At 39.1% G+C, this 18,058-nt stretch overlaps 1 protein-coding gene across 1 annotated transcript; it reads left to right on the top strand.

Annotated features, from left to right (window-relative positions):
- Nucleotides 1-7,478: 7,478 nt before the first annotated feature.
- slc5a5 (solute carrier family 5 member 5) lies at nt 7,479-17,572 on the top strand (the record flags this gene model as incomplete). The annotated part of the gene is made up of 16 exons (XM_079266620.1): nt 7,479-7,826; nt 8,265-8,330; nt 8,488-8,539; nt 9,805-9,872; nt 10,441-10,595; nt 11,230-11,370; nt 12,170-12,299; nt 12,744-12,832; nt 14,095-14,207; nt 14,486-14,556; nt 14,798-14,884; nt 16,142-16,344; nt 16,618-16,715; nt 16,945-17,030; nt 17,412-17,506; nt 17,560-17,572. The coding sequence occupies 16 exons, from the start codon at nt 7,479-7,481 to the stop codon at nt 17,570-17,572; spliced, it is 1,815 nt and encodes a 604-aa protein (XP_079122746.1).
- Between the last annotated feature and the right edge of the window lie 486 nt (nt 17,573-18,058).

Raw genomic sequence — 18,058 nt, 5'->3', positions numbered from 1 at the left:
AGGACTTTCTTCTTTGAATTCTCCGTTCATGCTGTACGTGTGTGTGTGTGTGTGTGTGTGTGTGAGTGCGTCTGACAGGAAGTTCAATAGGATTTCCTGGCATAAGCACATGCGACACTAACAAGATTCTTGTCCATCTCTGCGAGCCATTTTAATCCTACTAATTACAAATAACAAAACACTTCACTTCTCAGAATAATTGGATTTTAGACATCAGGGTTTACATTGTGCTATAGATCAAGTGATAATAATACAAATTTGTTTGCACAAAAATGATAAAGAAAACTGCCACCTAGATAATCTGATTCATTCCTTCAAAAGCATGCTTTTGCCTCGCTAATGGTGACTTTGAGGCCGGCTGTGCCTGTCCAATACTTCCACTGCAAGATATGTCAACAACAGCTGATCAGATATTTATGGTTACAACCGTTTTGATTCCTATCCTTTTGTACCACACTGTGGTCCACACTGCAGTCCATGTGAAGTTTTCTCAAAATACTAAGGCCAATTTTTCATTCTATTTGCTGCAGATATGTATGATACCGAGAGCTCTTACTGTTAAAATTTGAACCCTACTACAAGGAAGAATAAAAAGAAAATAGAAAAACAGAATCAACAGCATTCTTTTCTTCCATTCAACACTTTTATACTGTGGGGTGTATTGATCGACACATCCTCCATGGGGTAGTAAAGTGGGAAGAAATCAGTTTGCAACATACACACACATGTCCACTTTCATGTCCAGTTACTGAGTCCAAATACATCTTTAATTATTAAAAACTCCTGTCTTTAAATCAACTGGTCAGAAAAACTTTCACCAGTGATGATATGGTACATTCAAGGACTGCTTATACAAGGGAAGAGCTTAATTTAACGTGAATCTAAAGCAAATAGTTCAGCACAGAAATTGACTCATCTGACATTACAGGAAAAGAGAACCAGCTGACAACTGTGGTTTCCCTGTTCAGTCTGCGAGGGGTTTGGCAGTTTCCTGTTGTAGCGGTTAGAAAACCACCTTCTTTAAACTGCTGTTTGTATTACATGTTCCTTTAATTACTCCTTTAATTTTTTCTGATCTATTTTATACTAGGTTGTTGTGCCACATTTATCAATTTTCTTACCTTTTTCTTCTTAATGATGTTTAGGTTTATATATATATATATATATATACATATATATATACATATATATATATATATATATACATATATATATACATATATACATATGTATATATATATACATATATATATATATATATATATATATATATATATATATATATATATATATATATATATTCAAGATACACATTCAATTATAGTTTCGGTGTTAGCTAGCATCCTTTAAGGAAAACCCTGGTGACTGCAAGGTTTAAAATGTCAGTTCCGCCCTTGCCCAGCCGCGTGCATATGTGGGAGTACAACATGCCAAGGCTTCGCTCATGGACTCAGCGTCCTTTGAGCAAAGAGGATCCTGGAGCACCACATGAGTGTTGTCAGCCTCAAAAGCCCACCTTTGCCTCTCCGACAAAGCCCAGAGAGAAGCGACTAGTACTAGCTGCGAAGAAGGGGTAGAGGACCGCGACACAGAGTTTCCATCGCTGCTAAACCAACTCTTCAACTCAGCAGAAGGAGAAGACGACGAGGACAGGGTTAACCTCCTCCTCGGTGACAAGAATTCGATGGATGATGAAGATGCTATGCAGCTGCATAGGCAGGGATGTGCAGCCTTCTCTTGCCCCCCGCAAAGTCGACCTGCATGAGGTGTATAAACGAGTGGCAACCAGGTTGGCTGTTGACTGGCCCGCATCGTTGAATGACAAAGGGGAGGAGAAGAATATATACGATGGCAGGATCTTGCCTTTCGTCAGGTCCCGACGTATTTGTGGTCAGTTTTGAGCTTCAAACTCCCACGTCCCCTCAATGTCAAAGCTGAAGAATGGCGTGCATGCGCAGTTCACCCTTGGGAGTTTATAATCATTGCCGGGGGTTAAAGGTTTCAGTTTGAAACAAAACCATCATCTTTCAATGGTTCGTTGTTTTCAGAGGCTAAACAGGAAGCCACAGAGGCTTTGGAGGGCGAACTCTCTTCCCTCTTAATCCGAATTTTGTTGGAGGAGGAGATAAATCTGGGCTTCTACTTTCCACTATGTCCTCATCTCACAAAGGGAGGTTCACTACGTCCAATTCTAGATTTACAGTACATTTCCTAAATTCTCACCTTCTTAAATACAGTTTCAGGATGCTCACACTCGGGAGATGAGTAGATTGTTTCCAAATATATAATGATATCATTCAGTTGGAGAGATCAACATGTGCTAATTTTGATCAGATGCCGGACTGAAGTGTAGCTAAGCCTCATTGCTGAAGAAGATCTCGATGGAAATTAAAATATATTCGTATTCCTAAAATATTCATGTTGCTGGCATCTAGAGTTTTCTTCAGAAGAAAGACTAGCAGTCTTGAAAGCCACAGGAAAACAGCCAATGTGAGGGGAGAGATTAATCATGTGCAATAGCTCTACTGAGCAGTCAAAGACGTTCAGGAAGCTGCTTGGCATGGGTTCAAGGACAGATTGAAGATACGATAATAGAGTTAAGATAAGTTAAGAGATAACTACTCTATCTAACTACTATCTTACTACAGATCTTACTACAGTCAGAACTAAACATGGAGAAGCAGCGTTCAGTTTTTCTGCTCCACATATCTGGAACAAAGTCCCAGAAAGCTGCAGGTCTGCTGAGACCCTCAGCTCATTTAAATCAAGATTGAAGACTTTTCTGTTTGCTGCTGCCTTTAATTGAACCACATTCAATTCATATATTAATCAATTTCCTGCATTTCTGCATTTTACTACTGCATTTTATTTCTTGCACTGTTTTTTAATGTTTTAATGAATGTTCTTAATTGTTTTTAAATCTCCTTTTCTTTTGCCTTATGTTTTGATGCTTTTAATGGTTTTATGTGAAGCACTTTGAATAACCTTGTTGTTGAAATGTGCTATACAAATAAACTTGCCTTGCCTTGCCTTGCAGTAGTAAAATGCAGAAATGCAGGAAATTGATTAATATATTAATTGAACGTGGTTCAATTAAAGGCAGCAGCAAACAGAAAGGTCTTCAATCTTGATTTAAATGAGCTGAGGGTCTCAGCAGACCTGTAGCTTACTGGGACTTTGTTCCAGATATGTGGAGCAGAAAAACTGAACGCTGATTCTCCATGTTTAGTTCTGACTGTAGTAAGATCTGTAGTAAGATAGTAGTTAGATAGAGTAGTTATCTCTTAACTTATCTTAACTCTATTATCGTATCTTCAATCTGTCCTTGAACCCATGCCAAGCAGCTTCCTGAACGTCTTTGACTGCTCAGTAGAGCTATTGCACATGATTAATCTCTCCCCTCACATTGGTTGTTTTCCTGTGGCTTTCAAGACTGCTAGTCTTTCTTCTGAAGAAAACTCTAGATGCCAGCAACATGAATATTTTAACATTGACACTATTTCAAGACACTAAGTCTGGGAAGGGTGTGGAAAGTGGGAGATTGGAGGCGGTCTCTGATGATGAGGTTGGAGACTCCTCCTTTTGGCTGTCGTTAGGCGGGGGTATCCTTCCCGTAAGGTCTCCATGGCGATGCTGTGTGGTTATCTCTTGTTTAGACTCCTCTTGTATCTTGTCCTTGGCAGTAGGGACAGACGGGTGACGCAGGGAGAAAAATAGGTTCGAGGTAAACAGTTTTACCCCTGACTTGTTCAGGCAAACTCAATGCGCTGTAAAACGATGTCTGCGCTCCCAGAAAAGGTAGAAATTGTTGATAAAATGTACTGAATGGTCAGCACATGCAGTTGACAGCCATTCGTTCAGTGCAAACAGCCTGCTGAATCCTTCATCTCCTCCTCTGACTGGTGGAAGAGGGCCACTGATAAACACCTCAGCCTTGACAGAGCTGACTGTGTTTAACAGATCAATAAAGTCTCGCTTCAGAACTTCAGACTGTTGTTTCACAATATCACAGCTTCCTGTATGCACGATGATGTTTTTCGCTGTGGGATAGTCAGCCACGATGTCCAGGAATTTGTCTCTCATGTCAGAGACCATATCTTTCGGAAAGCAGAGTATTTTGGTGTTCTTGCTGCACAGTTTTCTGACATCTTTTACAGCATAGTCACCAACAATCAGAGTCTCAGGCCCAGTCACTAGCTTTGCCTGCGGCCTTTTCTCACATTTACTCTCAGTTCTTACCCTGCTTTGAGGAGATAGCTGCTTATCCAGGTCATCAGATGGAGATTTAGGATCCTGCGACAATGGAGCAAATCTGTTTTGAAGTTGTAGGCTTGGTTGTTGTGGAGGTATTTTGCTGGTTTTACTTTCCTTAGCTGTCCTTGGCTTTGTCCGTCTGGGTGCAGGGGTTGAGGAGGAGTTCTGCCCGTGTGCTAGTGTAGGCCAGTCAGTCGCATAAGATTCATGATCTGCTCTCTCCTCCTGTTTCTTGGTAGGCCTGGTTGTGCTAGTTAGCTGTGTCTTAGCTTGCATTTGTCCAGTGTTTTGAGTCCATGGTAGAGTGGTATCATTCCCACACAGTCCATTTACTTCCGCGTTTACTTCTAGTCGGTAGATTTTTGTTTCCAAGACTGCAATCTTCTGTAGGAGTTTGTAGTAGTCATCCGTGGAGAAGGGAGGCATCTTGCTGCTACTTAGCTTTAGCTTAGCTGCTAGTTAGCAGTAGCCAACAATCCAAATAGCTCGATGACTTTCTGGATTTTTCTTCACTCAAACGTTGAAGAGTGATATATGTGATATATCTGGTAAGATATATGTGATATATCTGGCAAATTGAAGCAAGAAAATTCAAGAAAATGCAAGCAGAGGCAAGAGCAAGCAGCAAAGCGACTGCACTCTCTCATCAAGGTCGAGTGTCACTGCATTTTATTTCTTATGCTGCGTTCACACCGGTCGCGTTGATTTTTTGACGCGCGTCGAGATTACATACAAAGTCTATGCACAGACGCGATGACACTGGCGCGGCGCGAGTTTGCGATGGCGCCGCGCGTTGGACGCGTTATTGCAGTGCGGTGGACGCGTTGGACGCCGCAAAATCGCCAACGCGCGAGTTGAAATTTTTCATCTTCTGAGAAATAATCGCGTCACGCTGTGGCGTGATAGCCTATCAGCGTTGAGTTGCTCCTCCTGTCATCACTGGCTTCTTGCCGTTGTTGAATCAGGAAATGAATACTGTAGCCGTCTGTGTTCACCAGAGCTCTACGATACCTCATATCAACAGAGACCGGACCAAACTATGTGTATACATGTGTGTGTGTAAACCATACGGTACAAACAATGAATAGACGCTGCCGTATTTACGTCACGTATCTACGTGACGTTATTGAGTGCTGGTGGAGCTGCTACGATGTTAGCATAGCCTAGCACCGATCCATCAGAGCTCCATTGAGAAGACCAGTAACCTACAAATCGGTATCATTACGTAGTTATTTCGGAGTCCCTTTTTGTCGGTTTATTGTCGTTGAATCACAGCCAAATCAGTTTATTTTGTGTTCCTACAGCTGTAGTAAACAGCGACCGGTGGCTTGCAGTGAATACAGCTCGATACAATCCACGGAGCTCCTCTGAACAATATTATGAACCAGACATGACGGCGTTTGGCATTCCGATGTTTGAGGGACTTCCACAACACGTACAAAGCAGCAATTGTCCTTATTCCTTTCATGGTTGATGGCGGAAAGAAATGACGGCCAGGTGAACGGCTTCCAGGCTTCCAGGACGATAAACCACGCCCCGTCTCCGGCACGGAGCCATTTTGCGGCGTTTGGTGTGAACACGACCGGCGGTGCGTTGGACGCGATTTTGCAGTGCGTCAAAAAATCAACGCGACCGGTGTGAACGCAGCATTACACTGTTTTTTAATTGTTTTTGAAATCTCCTTTTCTTTTGCCTTGTGTTTTGATGCTTTTAATGGTTTTATGTGAAGCACTTTGAATTACCTTGTTGTTGAAATGTGCTATACAAATAAACTTGCCTTGCCTTGCACTTATCGGATTAGCCACACGTACAATTTAGCCTAAAGGCAATAGGGGTGAGAAGCCCTTTCATCTTGTTTTCTCCTGTTCATCTCTTAGGGAGGTAAGCTGCCTGTATTTTTGTGTTGTTTATTTTGGGAATAGTTAAGTTAGAATATTGATAGAAAGATTAGAAGGTTAGAAAGATTGATCTGTGCATTGTGACATCAGTTAGTCCACTTTCTGCAACATCCAAATAATGGGACTCTGAGAACATGGGGTCAATGCTGCTGTTGTATTTTTATTTCATATAATTACTTCTGTCACTCAACATTTAAAAAAATAAGCGTGCATTCTAAAGGTCAATGAATCACTTTGCCTTTTTTCAGCAAAAATGTAATGATTTCTCTGTTTCCAGCTCCTTAAATGAATACTTTCATGGTTTCTATGATGGGTAGGCTAGAATGAACATCTTGTATTCAGACAAAACAATATGTACATTGTACCTATATTTTGTGAACGAAACAATTATTGATTCATCAAGAAATGAATCATCGGATTAATACAAATATAGTACTATTACATGGTAAGACGTCTTTACACTCAGTCGTAGTTTTAAACACAGTAACAGACAGAATAATATTTTAGAATAATAATTACCCTCTTATTTTTCCTCTCTTCCCCACCTCAATTTTCTATCCATACATCTCATAAGCACACACACACACAACAGCACCCGTGTTAACGTAAACAGTCGCGTCTTGCACACACACACAGCGATCATGCGCTGCAGAAAAGCAGCGCATGATCCTTTTACCACACACCTGAGTGGCTTTTATAGGGGTAGACGACAAGGGAACATGTACGCACGCCTCACGCAAGCGCGCACTTGCTTTAAATAGGGTGCGCTCTCAGCAAGGGTCGGTAAATACCGCTGAACAACAGCATACTATCGGCCACCTTTCGATCTCGGCGCTACTGCAGCTTTTTCACTGAGTGGAAGCAATGGGCCAGTGGTGAGTCTCTTGAATTGTTTTTTTTAAATGCAGAATTATTGAGTGTTGACACTAGTTATTTAATGCAACTCTAATAACTAAGAGGAACCCGATGTGTAACCTACCACATTTTATTTAGATTATTCACAGTAATGTGCCTTCTAGAACTCGATTTTTACTGAATGAAAATGTGTAATTTTAAAAGTTCTTTTTTTTAAAACTTCATAACAGTAAAATTACTAGTAATATTGAAAATTGTTACACCCAGATACCCAACTTTTGCATTTTACCACAAATTAGTGTGGCAAGTTATCACATTTAAGATTTAGAAATCCTAAAGTTATCACTAAGAATAAATGACATAAATGCCCTGTGTCAGTCAATGTATGGTCACTACTTGACTCTAATTCACAGATCAGCTAAACATCTGGATCCACCAAATTACAAGGCAGAGGGCATTCAAATAAAAACAATGGAGGAGCAGTCTGCAGGCTTCATCTTGGCCGACTACGCAGTCTTTTCTTCCATGTTGTTGGTCTCTATGTCCATCGGACTCTTCCAGGCCCTGAAGAAGAGGCCAGGGGACGCCACTGCTGATGACTTCTTCACCGGGGGTCGGAGCATGCCGGCAGTGCCTGTTGGGCTGTCGCTCTGTGCCAGTTTTATGTCAGCAGTCCAGGTTCTTGGTGTGCCCTCCGAGGCGTCTCGCTATGGCTTTAAATTCCTCTACATGTGCCTCGGACAAAGCATCAGTTCCCTGCTGACAGCTTACCTTTTCCTGCCAGTTTTCTTTCGACTGGGAATCACCAGCACCAATCAGGTCATAATGAGCTTCCAGTTATTACCGCAATTTTTGTCATGAATTTAGGGGGAGCATAATGTAAACAACGTGGTATATTTTACTTTCATGTGACCTGTTTGCAAAGGTCTAAAGAATTAAATTTGTATTTATTTAGATATGATATATTCTTTTTTGATGGGAGTAATTGTATAATCTGGACCAAACTGTATAAATATTCTCAGGATAACAATATAAGAAAGTGGTTTGATTTAAGTGTGTAAAGAAAACTGAACACAAATACTAGTACGAGTAAGTGTTTCTAACCAATCATAGGTAGACAGATGGATTTTTACGTCAACATTTTAAAATTCACCTGTGGGTCTGATGTGTGGCATGAATATAAGAGGTGAGGAAGGATGAGGAATGTGTGCAGAGATACTGTGCTGTGTTGTAACTGTTGCCATCTGCCGGTCACAGTATCTGAAGATGAGATTTGGCAGAGGGATGCAGCTGTTGGGGAGTATCCAGTTTCTGGTGGCAACGGTATGACAGACATTGCTGTGTTCTCTGATATCAAAGTTGTGTTCAGTGTTTTAAAGAGGATGTCACATTTTTCACCCACACATGGTCTTTCATTTGCACAAACTGAAACCTCACAAAAGTTGTCACTGTATTTGTTGATTTCCTTGTTTTTTCCCAGCTGCTTTACACAGGGATTGTCATCTATGCACCTGCCTTGATCCTTAACCAAGGTAAGATCAGCTGACACTCCTCTCTCTGTATGCATTGATAGGATGTTTTTATTTATTTGACATTTTGATTATTCTCATATTCTCACAATTGTTTGTATTTAGTTGATCTTTCTCCATGATTTTTTAAATGTATCCATGAATTCACCACTTTATCACAGGTAGAAATATATGTCTTGTCAGAGATTCCCTCCATTTCTTACTAACAACACCCTGGCAATGTTAACCTGTGGTGAAATGTTGTGTTCTTCCCTCCACTAGACCTACATATATTTTTGACAGATTTAGTTGCACTTTGTTGAGTCAGAATTTCAATAAAAAATATAATCAACTAATAAATTGGGATGTATGGAATAAGTCACCAGCATCGTATAAATTAGTTTAAATTAGTTCCACATTCACCAGCTGCAACAGTAGTGACTTTACACATTAATGCATCACATCATTGAACCTTTCTACAGCGTCATCTAAATGGTGAGCATATTGGGTGAAGAATGTTTAAATAACCATGCTGCAGGGAGGACAATGTTTTATAAATGTCAAACTTTTCAAGAGGAGGCTTTCGACATCACACATTTTGAGTAATTTAATCAAAAATATTCAGTCATCAAAGTGTGGTGAATTTAATGCTATATGGGCCCTATATAGCTTATTAGACAACACAGGCTGTAGGTGAATGAAATAACATATTAGATCGGGCATAGCCTCTTAGTCAACGCTGAGATCTCAGGGGACAATACATTTATTTGGCCTGTACACAGTTTGACTTTCTTGGATGGTCATTTGTTGCTCATTGGAAGAAAACTACGTAAATATTAATTTGTATTTTTTAAATGTTTTTGTTAAAGCCATCCTCATGTGAGTGTGTATAATGTTAGCTTACCCATGTTGGTTCCTTAAATGTCGTGTCTAATCAAAGCATAATTTGGAAGTAACAGTAGAATAGTGTCTGACTCGTGGATGTGACACGGCATTGTGTATGATTTCATATCATCTAAAATGTGTCATAATGTAATAGGATCTCCTATTTGGTTTCTAATTAGAATATAATTTTGTATAATAGTGTCGTAGCCTACCTTGGCTTTAATTTAGGTGTATGGTGTCGAAGTAGGGTATGTTCATTTACTGTCAAGAACATGTTATTTCTAGTTTTGGCCTAATTTGATACAAAGCAGGGCTTGTTACGTTTTATTAGTGTACTGCAAAACAAGTATAAGATGGTACATTAACTGTATAATTCTATATTAACACTGTTTTCTTTTTTTAAGCGACTGGACTCAATATGTGGGTGTCTCTGTTCTCTACTGGGATTATTTGCACACTGTACACCACACTGGTAAGGAAGTATTTTTTTCAATCTCATTAAACCTGCCTGGTTCTTAGCTAGATGCTCTTGAAGAGGACTGGTTTCTGTTGGGATTTAAAGAAGACTGGCAGGAGTCCCATCCTTTTAATATAGGTGCCACATTTGCAGTAATTTTGTCACTTCAGCCACTGAAGGCAAGGCAACTTTATTTATGGAGCACATTTCAAAAGAACAACAAGTCCTTCTTCTCCTATGTTTAAAATGTATTTATTGTCTGTAGTTTCAATACGTTTCATCCAAAGTGTTTGTTGGATGGTTGAATGGTGTTTGAAACCCCCTTCCAACTCAGACAATTTTGGGATCTTTCAAAAAAAAAATACGACAAGCACGCCTGCTTCAATTTGGTGAATGTGAAAAAGTAGTTGTGCAGTATAGTTTTTTAACGTCTTTCTCAAGTTCTTAGCGCACAGACTTCTCTGTGAACATTGAAACTAGTGGAACAGAAGAATACATTTTGCCCTTAATTTGTTTTTTGTAAATGTCTCATGTATTGTGGTTGGTTTTCCTGTCTGTCTCTTACATCGTCTGTCTGTAACAGGGTGGCATGAAAGCTGTGATCTGGACTGATGTGTTCCAGATTATAGTCATGTTGGCTGGCTTCGTGGCCATTTTCATCCACGGTACAATTCTGGTTGGTGGTCCTGCAATGGTGCTGGAAATCGCCAGAAATGGATCACGCATTAATTTCAATGAGTAAAAACACTGTTTATTTAGTTTCCCTTACATTTCAATGCATGCATATCTGGACAACCCCACATTACTGTCTGAACACATTAAGATGCTCACGTCATAAACTATTACCATATTCCTACTGCAGTTCCTTGCCAGTCGTATCAAGTACGGTACCTTTTGATAATGATGTTTACATTTTGGATTATTTCAGGCTGATATGAAAAATTAAAAACAGGAAATACTACATGTTACTCCTGGTAAAAGTAGACTTACAGTTAAGCACAAAAGTGAATTCCTGACCTGGGAAACATACGGTTGATAAAAGCAATCTTAACTCAAGGTCCACTCACCAGGTTTTCTTGAGCTTTCTTCTTGGTGGAGAGAGTTTGCTCCAGTTGTTGTCACGGCACTGAAATCCAAATCCCATACTAAAGTCCAGTGATGACAACTGAGCAAAACATATCAGGTGCTTTTACATGGGGGAGAAATTGTAAATCCATGACATGCTGTCAAAAGCCCTGAAAAAAGTGAGTAAGTGGACATGGATTTAAGATTATTTTTTTTGTCAAACTATACCTAGACTCCAGATGTTTCAATGGAAAGAGCCTGTGAAGTGTGGAGTGTCACTGATTTGTTTGATAATATTTTGCAACAGTTTTAGTGTTGACCCACGGCAGCGCTATAGTTTTTGGAGCCTGTCTGTCGGAGGTGCATCGCTTTGGCTGTCCATGTATGGGGTAAACCAAGCTCAAGTCCAGCGCTACATCTCCTGCAGAACAGAAAAAGATGCCCAGTGGTGAGTGGAGACCTGTTTGTCATTCACATAATTATTCGGAGTTTAGAACAGCAATGTAAAAGGTTTCATGAATTTCATTTAGGTTAAGTTCATGGATTGTGGATAACAACAATGTAGCATCTGTGAAGTCACCTTCTGGTTTCCAAAGAGACATTTTAAAGATTTGTATTAGATTAAACATCAAACAGTATTGTGACACGCATCTACCACACGTCACCAATATTCCTGACAATAACAGAAATGTTATTTTCCTAAACTGTGTTTGGGTAAAAGGTGTAACTTTAACAGCCAATGTTGAAGAGCAAGGTTTCATTATGTATACAGGTATCCACATATCAGCTTGATATCAGTTTGTTTTCGGTCAACATTTATTTCCTGAAGGTAAAAACACCAACTAACTCCAAGTAATATTCCTTGTCAGGTAGTTCTCTCAAGGGTTTTTCTCAATATACAATTTATATTATCATAAATTGTTGCATATTTTATTTTTCGTGTCTTTTCTAAAATGTTCATGAAGATATTCCTCTGTAAGATTATTAATAAATGGTTGAATTAATTAATTAATGTTGACAGTCAAGCCTTTAATTTACATGCAAGGCATCAATGAGCATCTAATTCCTCCCAAAAACATACAGCCCTTCAGGTTTCACAAAAGTGCTTGCAATTATAGATTGTACAATAATAAAACCATCATCAGGCAAATCTAAAGTTGTATCTTTCCCACACAAGTGAGGAGCGAATATGCAGAAGTCCAACAATGAAGCTGCGTCACTATAATGATGTTTGCTTTTGATTACAGGGCGTTGCTTGTGAATCAAGTGGGTCTGTGCCTCATCGTGAGCAGTGCAGCAACCTGCGGCATCGTCATGTTTGCTTATTACATCAACTGTGATCCACTGATGTCTGGGAGAATTTCTGCTCCGGATCTGGTACTCAAGACACTCATATTGACCCAAGATGACAAAAGCATGATGCTGTGTAGGGTTAAAAGCTATTGAAAGAGAAACATCTGTATGTATAAGATGTTTGACTTCGCTACTTAATGTGCTACTGCACTGCAGATGTTTGCTTAGGCTAATTACCACACCGTGCTTTGATGTGACTAAGGAACACATTAGTGTGGATGTAGCCATGGTCAAACAGGGCTGCAAGCTCAGGTGTGTTTTATAGATCAACTCAGGAGAAGCCTTTGGTTGGTTGATGAGTCGAGACTTTGAAAAAACATTTAATTTACGAAATGAATTTGATTTGATTCAATCAACAACAATTGGAAATAATAAATGTTTCTAACATAGATTTCTCTTTCTTACCGTCCCCCCCCCGTCCCCCCCCCCCCTCTCTCTCTCTCTCTCTCTCTCTCTTGTCTGATGAAGTGCATGGCCTACTTTGTGTTGGACATATTCAGAAATCACCCTGGATTTCCAGGTCTCTTCCTTGCCGGTGCATACAGCGGAACGCTGAGGTATTCAATCATAGATTCTCTAAACTAAATTTATGACAAATCTCCCCCTTTTAAAGGGACAGTGTGTAGCATTAGGATGAACGTGAACGATCGTCCAAAAGCTTTTTTTTTGTAAACTTCTCCGCCCGCTGAGACAAAGCAGTCATGTGGACAGAAGACAGGGGAAGTGACTGATACTGACGGATGTATGTGTTCTTCATTCTTTATAAACTTCACTCAGAAATGTTATTTATTTAATTGACATTTGACATTGTGCAATATGAATTACTTTATATAGGGACTTTGATTAACTGTTGCTGCTCTAGAAACAATATTTAGCAATATATTACAAATTACTTCTAATTATTTTTTGATTTTTTTTAAAAACAATTATTCAGCAATGTAGAATTATAATACAATAGCCCCTAGTCGTACTGAAATCCTAAAGATATCCATACCTGTAGGTCACAGTAGTTTTCCAACACCCTTGGAAAGGGAGGGGGGAGCGGAGGAGTATTTAATTCTTTGCAACCTGCCATAAACCACTAGATGCCACTAGAACTGTTCCATTATTGAGAACCAGTGGTGGAAAGTAACCATGTACATTTACTCAAGGACTGTTCTTAAGTATATTTTTCGTACTTGAGTATTTTCTGCATCTTTATACATTCTATTCCATTACATTTCAGAGGGAAATATTGTATTTTGTACTCCATCACATTTATTTGACAGCTATAGTTACTTGTTGAACAAGTGCTTTTACTTTTGATTCTTTGTGTAGAAGGTAACAAAAGAAAAATGGCCTTTCAACCATTTTAGACCACATCTCCGGGTCATATTGTGCACCTATTAACAATATTCAAAAAGGAATTGTGGTTTTATATCAGAATCCATCTTTTCTTTCTGTAAAACAAAATATGTCATGCGCTTACGTAAGCAGGTATTGACCAATTTCAACCAATTATACATACATCCATCGATCAATCCGCCACTTTTAGAGACAATGGAGGTGTGTGCGGCACCACAGTCCTCTGTAGCTTGGTATCGAGCTACATTCTGAGCCTGTTCACTTTTTAGCGGTGCAATAAAATGCAAAGAAATGAACTTAAATTCCTCTTCTAACTATACACCGCTCAAATATTCAGTCACAGACAGTACAGAAGCTGAAGACACTTTAGTCCTTAGTGGCTGTGATATTCACAAGAAAGAGTACTAATACTGTGTAAACATGGCCAGTGAGCTGGTGTTGTGGGATATTTGGTGACCACGTGTCTTTTTCACAGCACGGCCTCTACAAGTATCAATGCAATGGCTGCAGTAACAATGGAGGATCTGCTGAGGCCTCGTCTGCGCCTCATGACCCAGAAGAAATTGATACTCATTTCGAAAGGACTGTGTAGGTCAATCCTCACCGAAAACATCCACTTATGAATTCTTTTACCCTTGCATGTGTTCTCAAAACCACTATTCTTTTAAAACCAACTGACAATTATATGAGGCAGAAAACTCACGTGATTTACATTGGCACCTACTGTCACTTCTTGGAGTACAAATCATGTTTTATCAATGTTTAATCACGTCATATTTAACATCGACCCAGTAAGAGATGATACTACTTTCTGTGGTTGTATTTTGGAACCTTGGGGAATTTTCTTCTCTTTTTCTTCTCTTAAGCGTTGCTGTACGGAGTTAGTTGTATCACAGTAGCTGCTCTGTCTTCTCTCCTGGACTGGGGAGTTCTTCAGGTATAATACCTAAATATTACTATCCACTATCACATGATATTTAATATATATATATATATATATATATATATATATATATATATATATATATATATATATATATATATATATATATATATATATATATATATATATGACTATTATAGTAAATGCGCAATAGTTCTGAACTGAACTACAGTATAAGATTGACTATGTTTTTTCTGATAAAGTCTCCAGAACTGCCTTTGTCTTTCCTATTCAGGGTTCGTTCACAGTAATGGGTGTGGTCAGTGGTCCAATACTGGGTGTATTCATTTTGGGGATGTTTGTCCCAGCAGCAAACAGGCTGGTGAGTGGATTGATTTTTTCCTGTGTTGTGCACCGTAGTTCATTTGTTTATTCTCTTATTCAGGAAAAGCTATAATTATGACGTTATTTTACTGAACTCTAAATTAATTCCTGATTGTTTCAGACACTGGAATCGTTTAAACGCATTAATGTAAACTCCTCCACTTTGTGTTATCACTGCACCATTCCTATATTATTATGAACACTTTTAGACCAAACAGGGCTTCTATCTAAGCTATGCACTTTCCATGTTATTCTTTTTTTTTTACTGTCAATACCTCTTACTGTTTAAGAACATCACTGTTTAGAATCGAACAAAACTATTCATAAACATTAACTTCAAACCACCTTGAGACAGCTTTCAGAGTTCTCCCTGTATGTGTCGGGGCAATTTTTATATTGTCAAGGAACAGTTGTAATGTAAATCAGTTTTACTACTGCAGCAATAAGTCATTTTATGACGGCTTTCACTTCCGTTAGATGTCACTGATTTATATGATTTTATGTTGAGTGCTCTATATGAACCACATTCAATTAATATATTAATCAATTTCCTGCATTTCTGCATTTTACTACTGAATTTTATTTCTTACACTGTTTCTTTAATTGTTTTTGAAATCTCCTTTTCTTTTGCCTTATGTTTTGATGCTTTTAATGGTTTCATGTGAAGCACTTTGAATTACCTTGTTGTTGAAATGTGCTATACAAATAAATTTGCCTTGCCTCTATTTGTATGATAGTGTACAATATCATAAAGTGAGTTATCTTTATTGAAATCCAACTTTTAAGAAAGGACAGGTATTATATATATTTATATATATGGGGGGCGACTGTGGCTTACTGGGTAGAGAGGGTTGTCCGTCCAACTGAAAGGTCACCGGTTCGATCCTCGGCTGCACCGTGTCCTGTGTCGAAGTGTCCCTGAGTATTGTTGTATTGTATTGTTTTTTAACAGCAGACATTGTACACTGTATGTATGTTTCCAAGACAAATTTCCTTCGGGACAATAAAGTCTATCTTATCTTATCTTATCTTATCTTAACTGCTCCCTGGGCGCCTGTCATTGGCAGCCCACTGCTCCCTATATATAATACAGGGATGGGTCAAATGCAGAGAATAATTTCCCCACTGTGGGACTAATAAAGGAATGTTTCTTCTTCTTCTTCTATATATAAAATGAAGTCCAACTAATGTGTGGCATCCTGTTTGCCTCAAATTGCCCCACGTCTTTTGTTAAAAGTTGTACATGATCTTTCAGGGGGCGTTCTCAGGAATCATAGTGGGCTTCTGTGTCTCTCTGTGGCTGGCTGTTGGTTCAACTCTTTACCCTCCCAGCGAGGAGACCATGGGTGTGCTGCCCTTCTACACAGGCGGGTGTGGACCCAGCAACATCACCCTGAACAGCAGCCATCCCCAGGACCAACACTCCATCTCCACGCTGCCTTACCCCGATGACCAGGGGTCAGTGAGTTCAGCAAGGCCTGCACTGACACAGAATGTTTTTCCCCACATGGTTTACATTGGTTAAACATGGAGCATCTATAATTACAATTTATTTGTACTAAAATGAATATAATTAATGAATGATTTCATTGAAGGAGCAATATACGACATTCAGAGCATTAATATAGCAGCGCCACCTATAAGTGTTGTGTAGTCAATAAAAAAAGCAACTCAGGCTGTCATTAAACTAGATTTGTGTTCCAACAATAAAACTTTCTTTTCTGAAACCAGGGGCTTGCTTGACTTCTACACCCTGTCCTACCTCTACTTTGGTGCCATGGCAACTGGTTCGGTCATTCTAGTTGGGCTAATCATGAGCTATGCAACAGGTAAGAAGATAAAAAGCCACACAAGGACACCTTCAGAACTGCTGTTTAAATACACTGAGTTGCCAGTATTTTAGCCAGACAACCGACACCATCCAACACAAGTTTCTGTGCAATCCAAGCGTCTAATGTTCCATTTTAGACACCATATCAAAGAGATGTGATTCAACTCCGTTGACACTTCTGTCTGTTGTTATTTGTGGTGACATTACATTTTTCTCTCTACACACAGGACCAACAAAGAGGATTGATATTAAAGAGGGTTTGTTGTGGTGGGATCTGGACAAAAAGCAAGTAGAGGTCCTATCAAAGCACAGCGTAAGTACTAACTATATCACAAGCTTGTGACTTTGGTGCCCGTTGTTTTACTTGAGTAGATACACCTTCAGAATGTAGAAACATGAGGATAAAGTTGAACAGGATGAAACAGACATCTTAATAAATACAAGATATTATCTTCTTTTTTTTAAAATCTTGGCTAGGTAACACACTGGATTGTTAACTTATGGATTCACATTTTTCTGTATGGAGTGGGCATGCCTTCATCTTAATGAAGGGTTTTGTTCCAAAAAGTTATAGGTCAATTTTGTAAATTGCACAACGAAATGAATCCCTGCTAAGACTGTAACACCTGTATTTTGTTAATAGATCATTTGCGTGTATAATTGTGGATGCATTGACTGGCTGTGTTTGTTTAAGACTGGAACAATGTCCAGAATGTTTCCCTGTCTTCTGCACAATGCATGCTGGGATACGCTGCAGCCGCCTGTGGGTCTGAATAAAGCAATAACCAGGTAAAGAAATGAATAAATATGTTATGACTTAATAACTTGGTCTTTTTTTGCAGGGAGATGAGGTAACAGATGAACCACAGTTTGTGCCTTTGATGGAGATGCATAAAGAAGAAACAAAAGAAGAAGAATATTGACTCACCACTCTGAGTTTAAGTGTTGAACAGCTTTTTAAAAATTCTAAACATCACTAATGGGAGGTTATCGTCTCCAGTGGCAGTAAGCATTTTATCACTATTCTTTACACACTCAATTCAACTCCTAATTCCTTAAGTTGTGTCTCTTTCTAAGTCTGCTCCACATTTGGTGCTATGTTTAATCAAAACAAAATCCTTCAAATGTTCTTGGACAATGAAGGTCTTTATTTTTGCGCCAAGGAAGGTATAGACTCTAATCAAAAAGCCTCCGGTTTTATTTGAATTCCTGTAATGCCGAAAGTCTCTTTCATGACAATTCTGGTATGTTCCATATCTGGAGCAATGCACACCTGCACTTCAACCAGTGTGAATGGATATGTGACAGGTGGCCTGGGGTAAACTGTGGGTGTGTGCATTA

The sequence above is a fragment of the Melanostigma gelatinosum genome, assembly GCF_949748355.1.
Source record: "Melanostigma gelatinosum genome assembly, chromosome: 4".
Lineage (NCBI taxonomy): Eukaryota > Metazoa > Chordata > Actinopteri > Perciformes > Zoarcidae > Melanostigma > Melanostigma gelatinosum.
The sequence above is the reverse complement of the archived record's forward strand: the minus strand, read 5'-3'. Positions and strand labels throughout refer to the sequence as shown.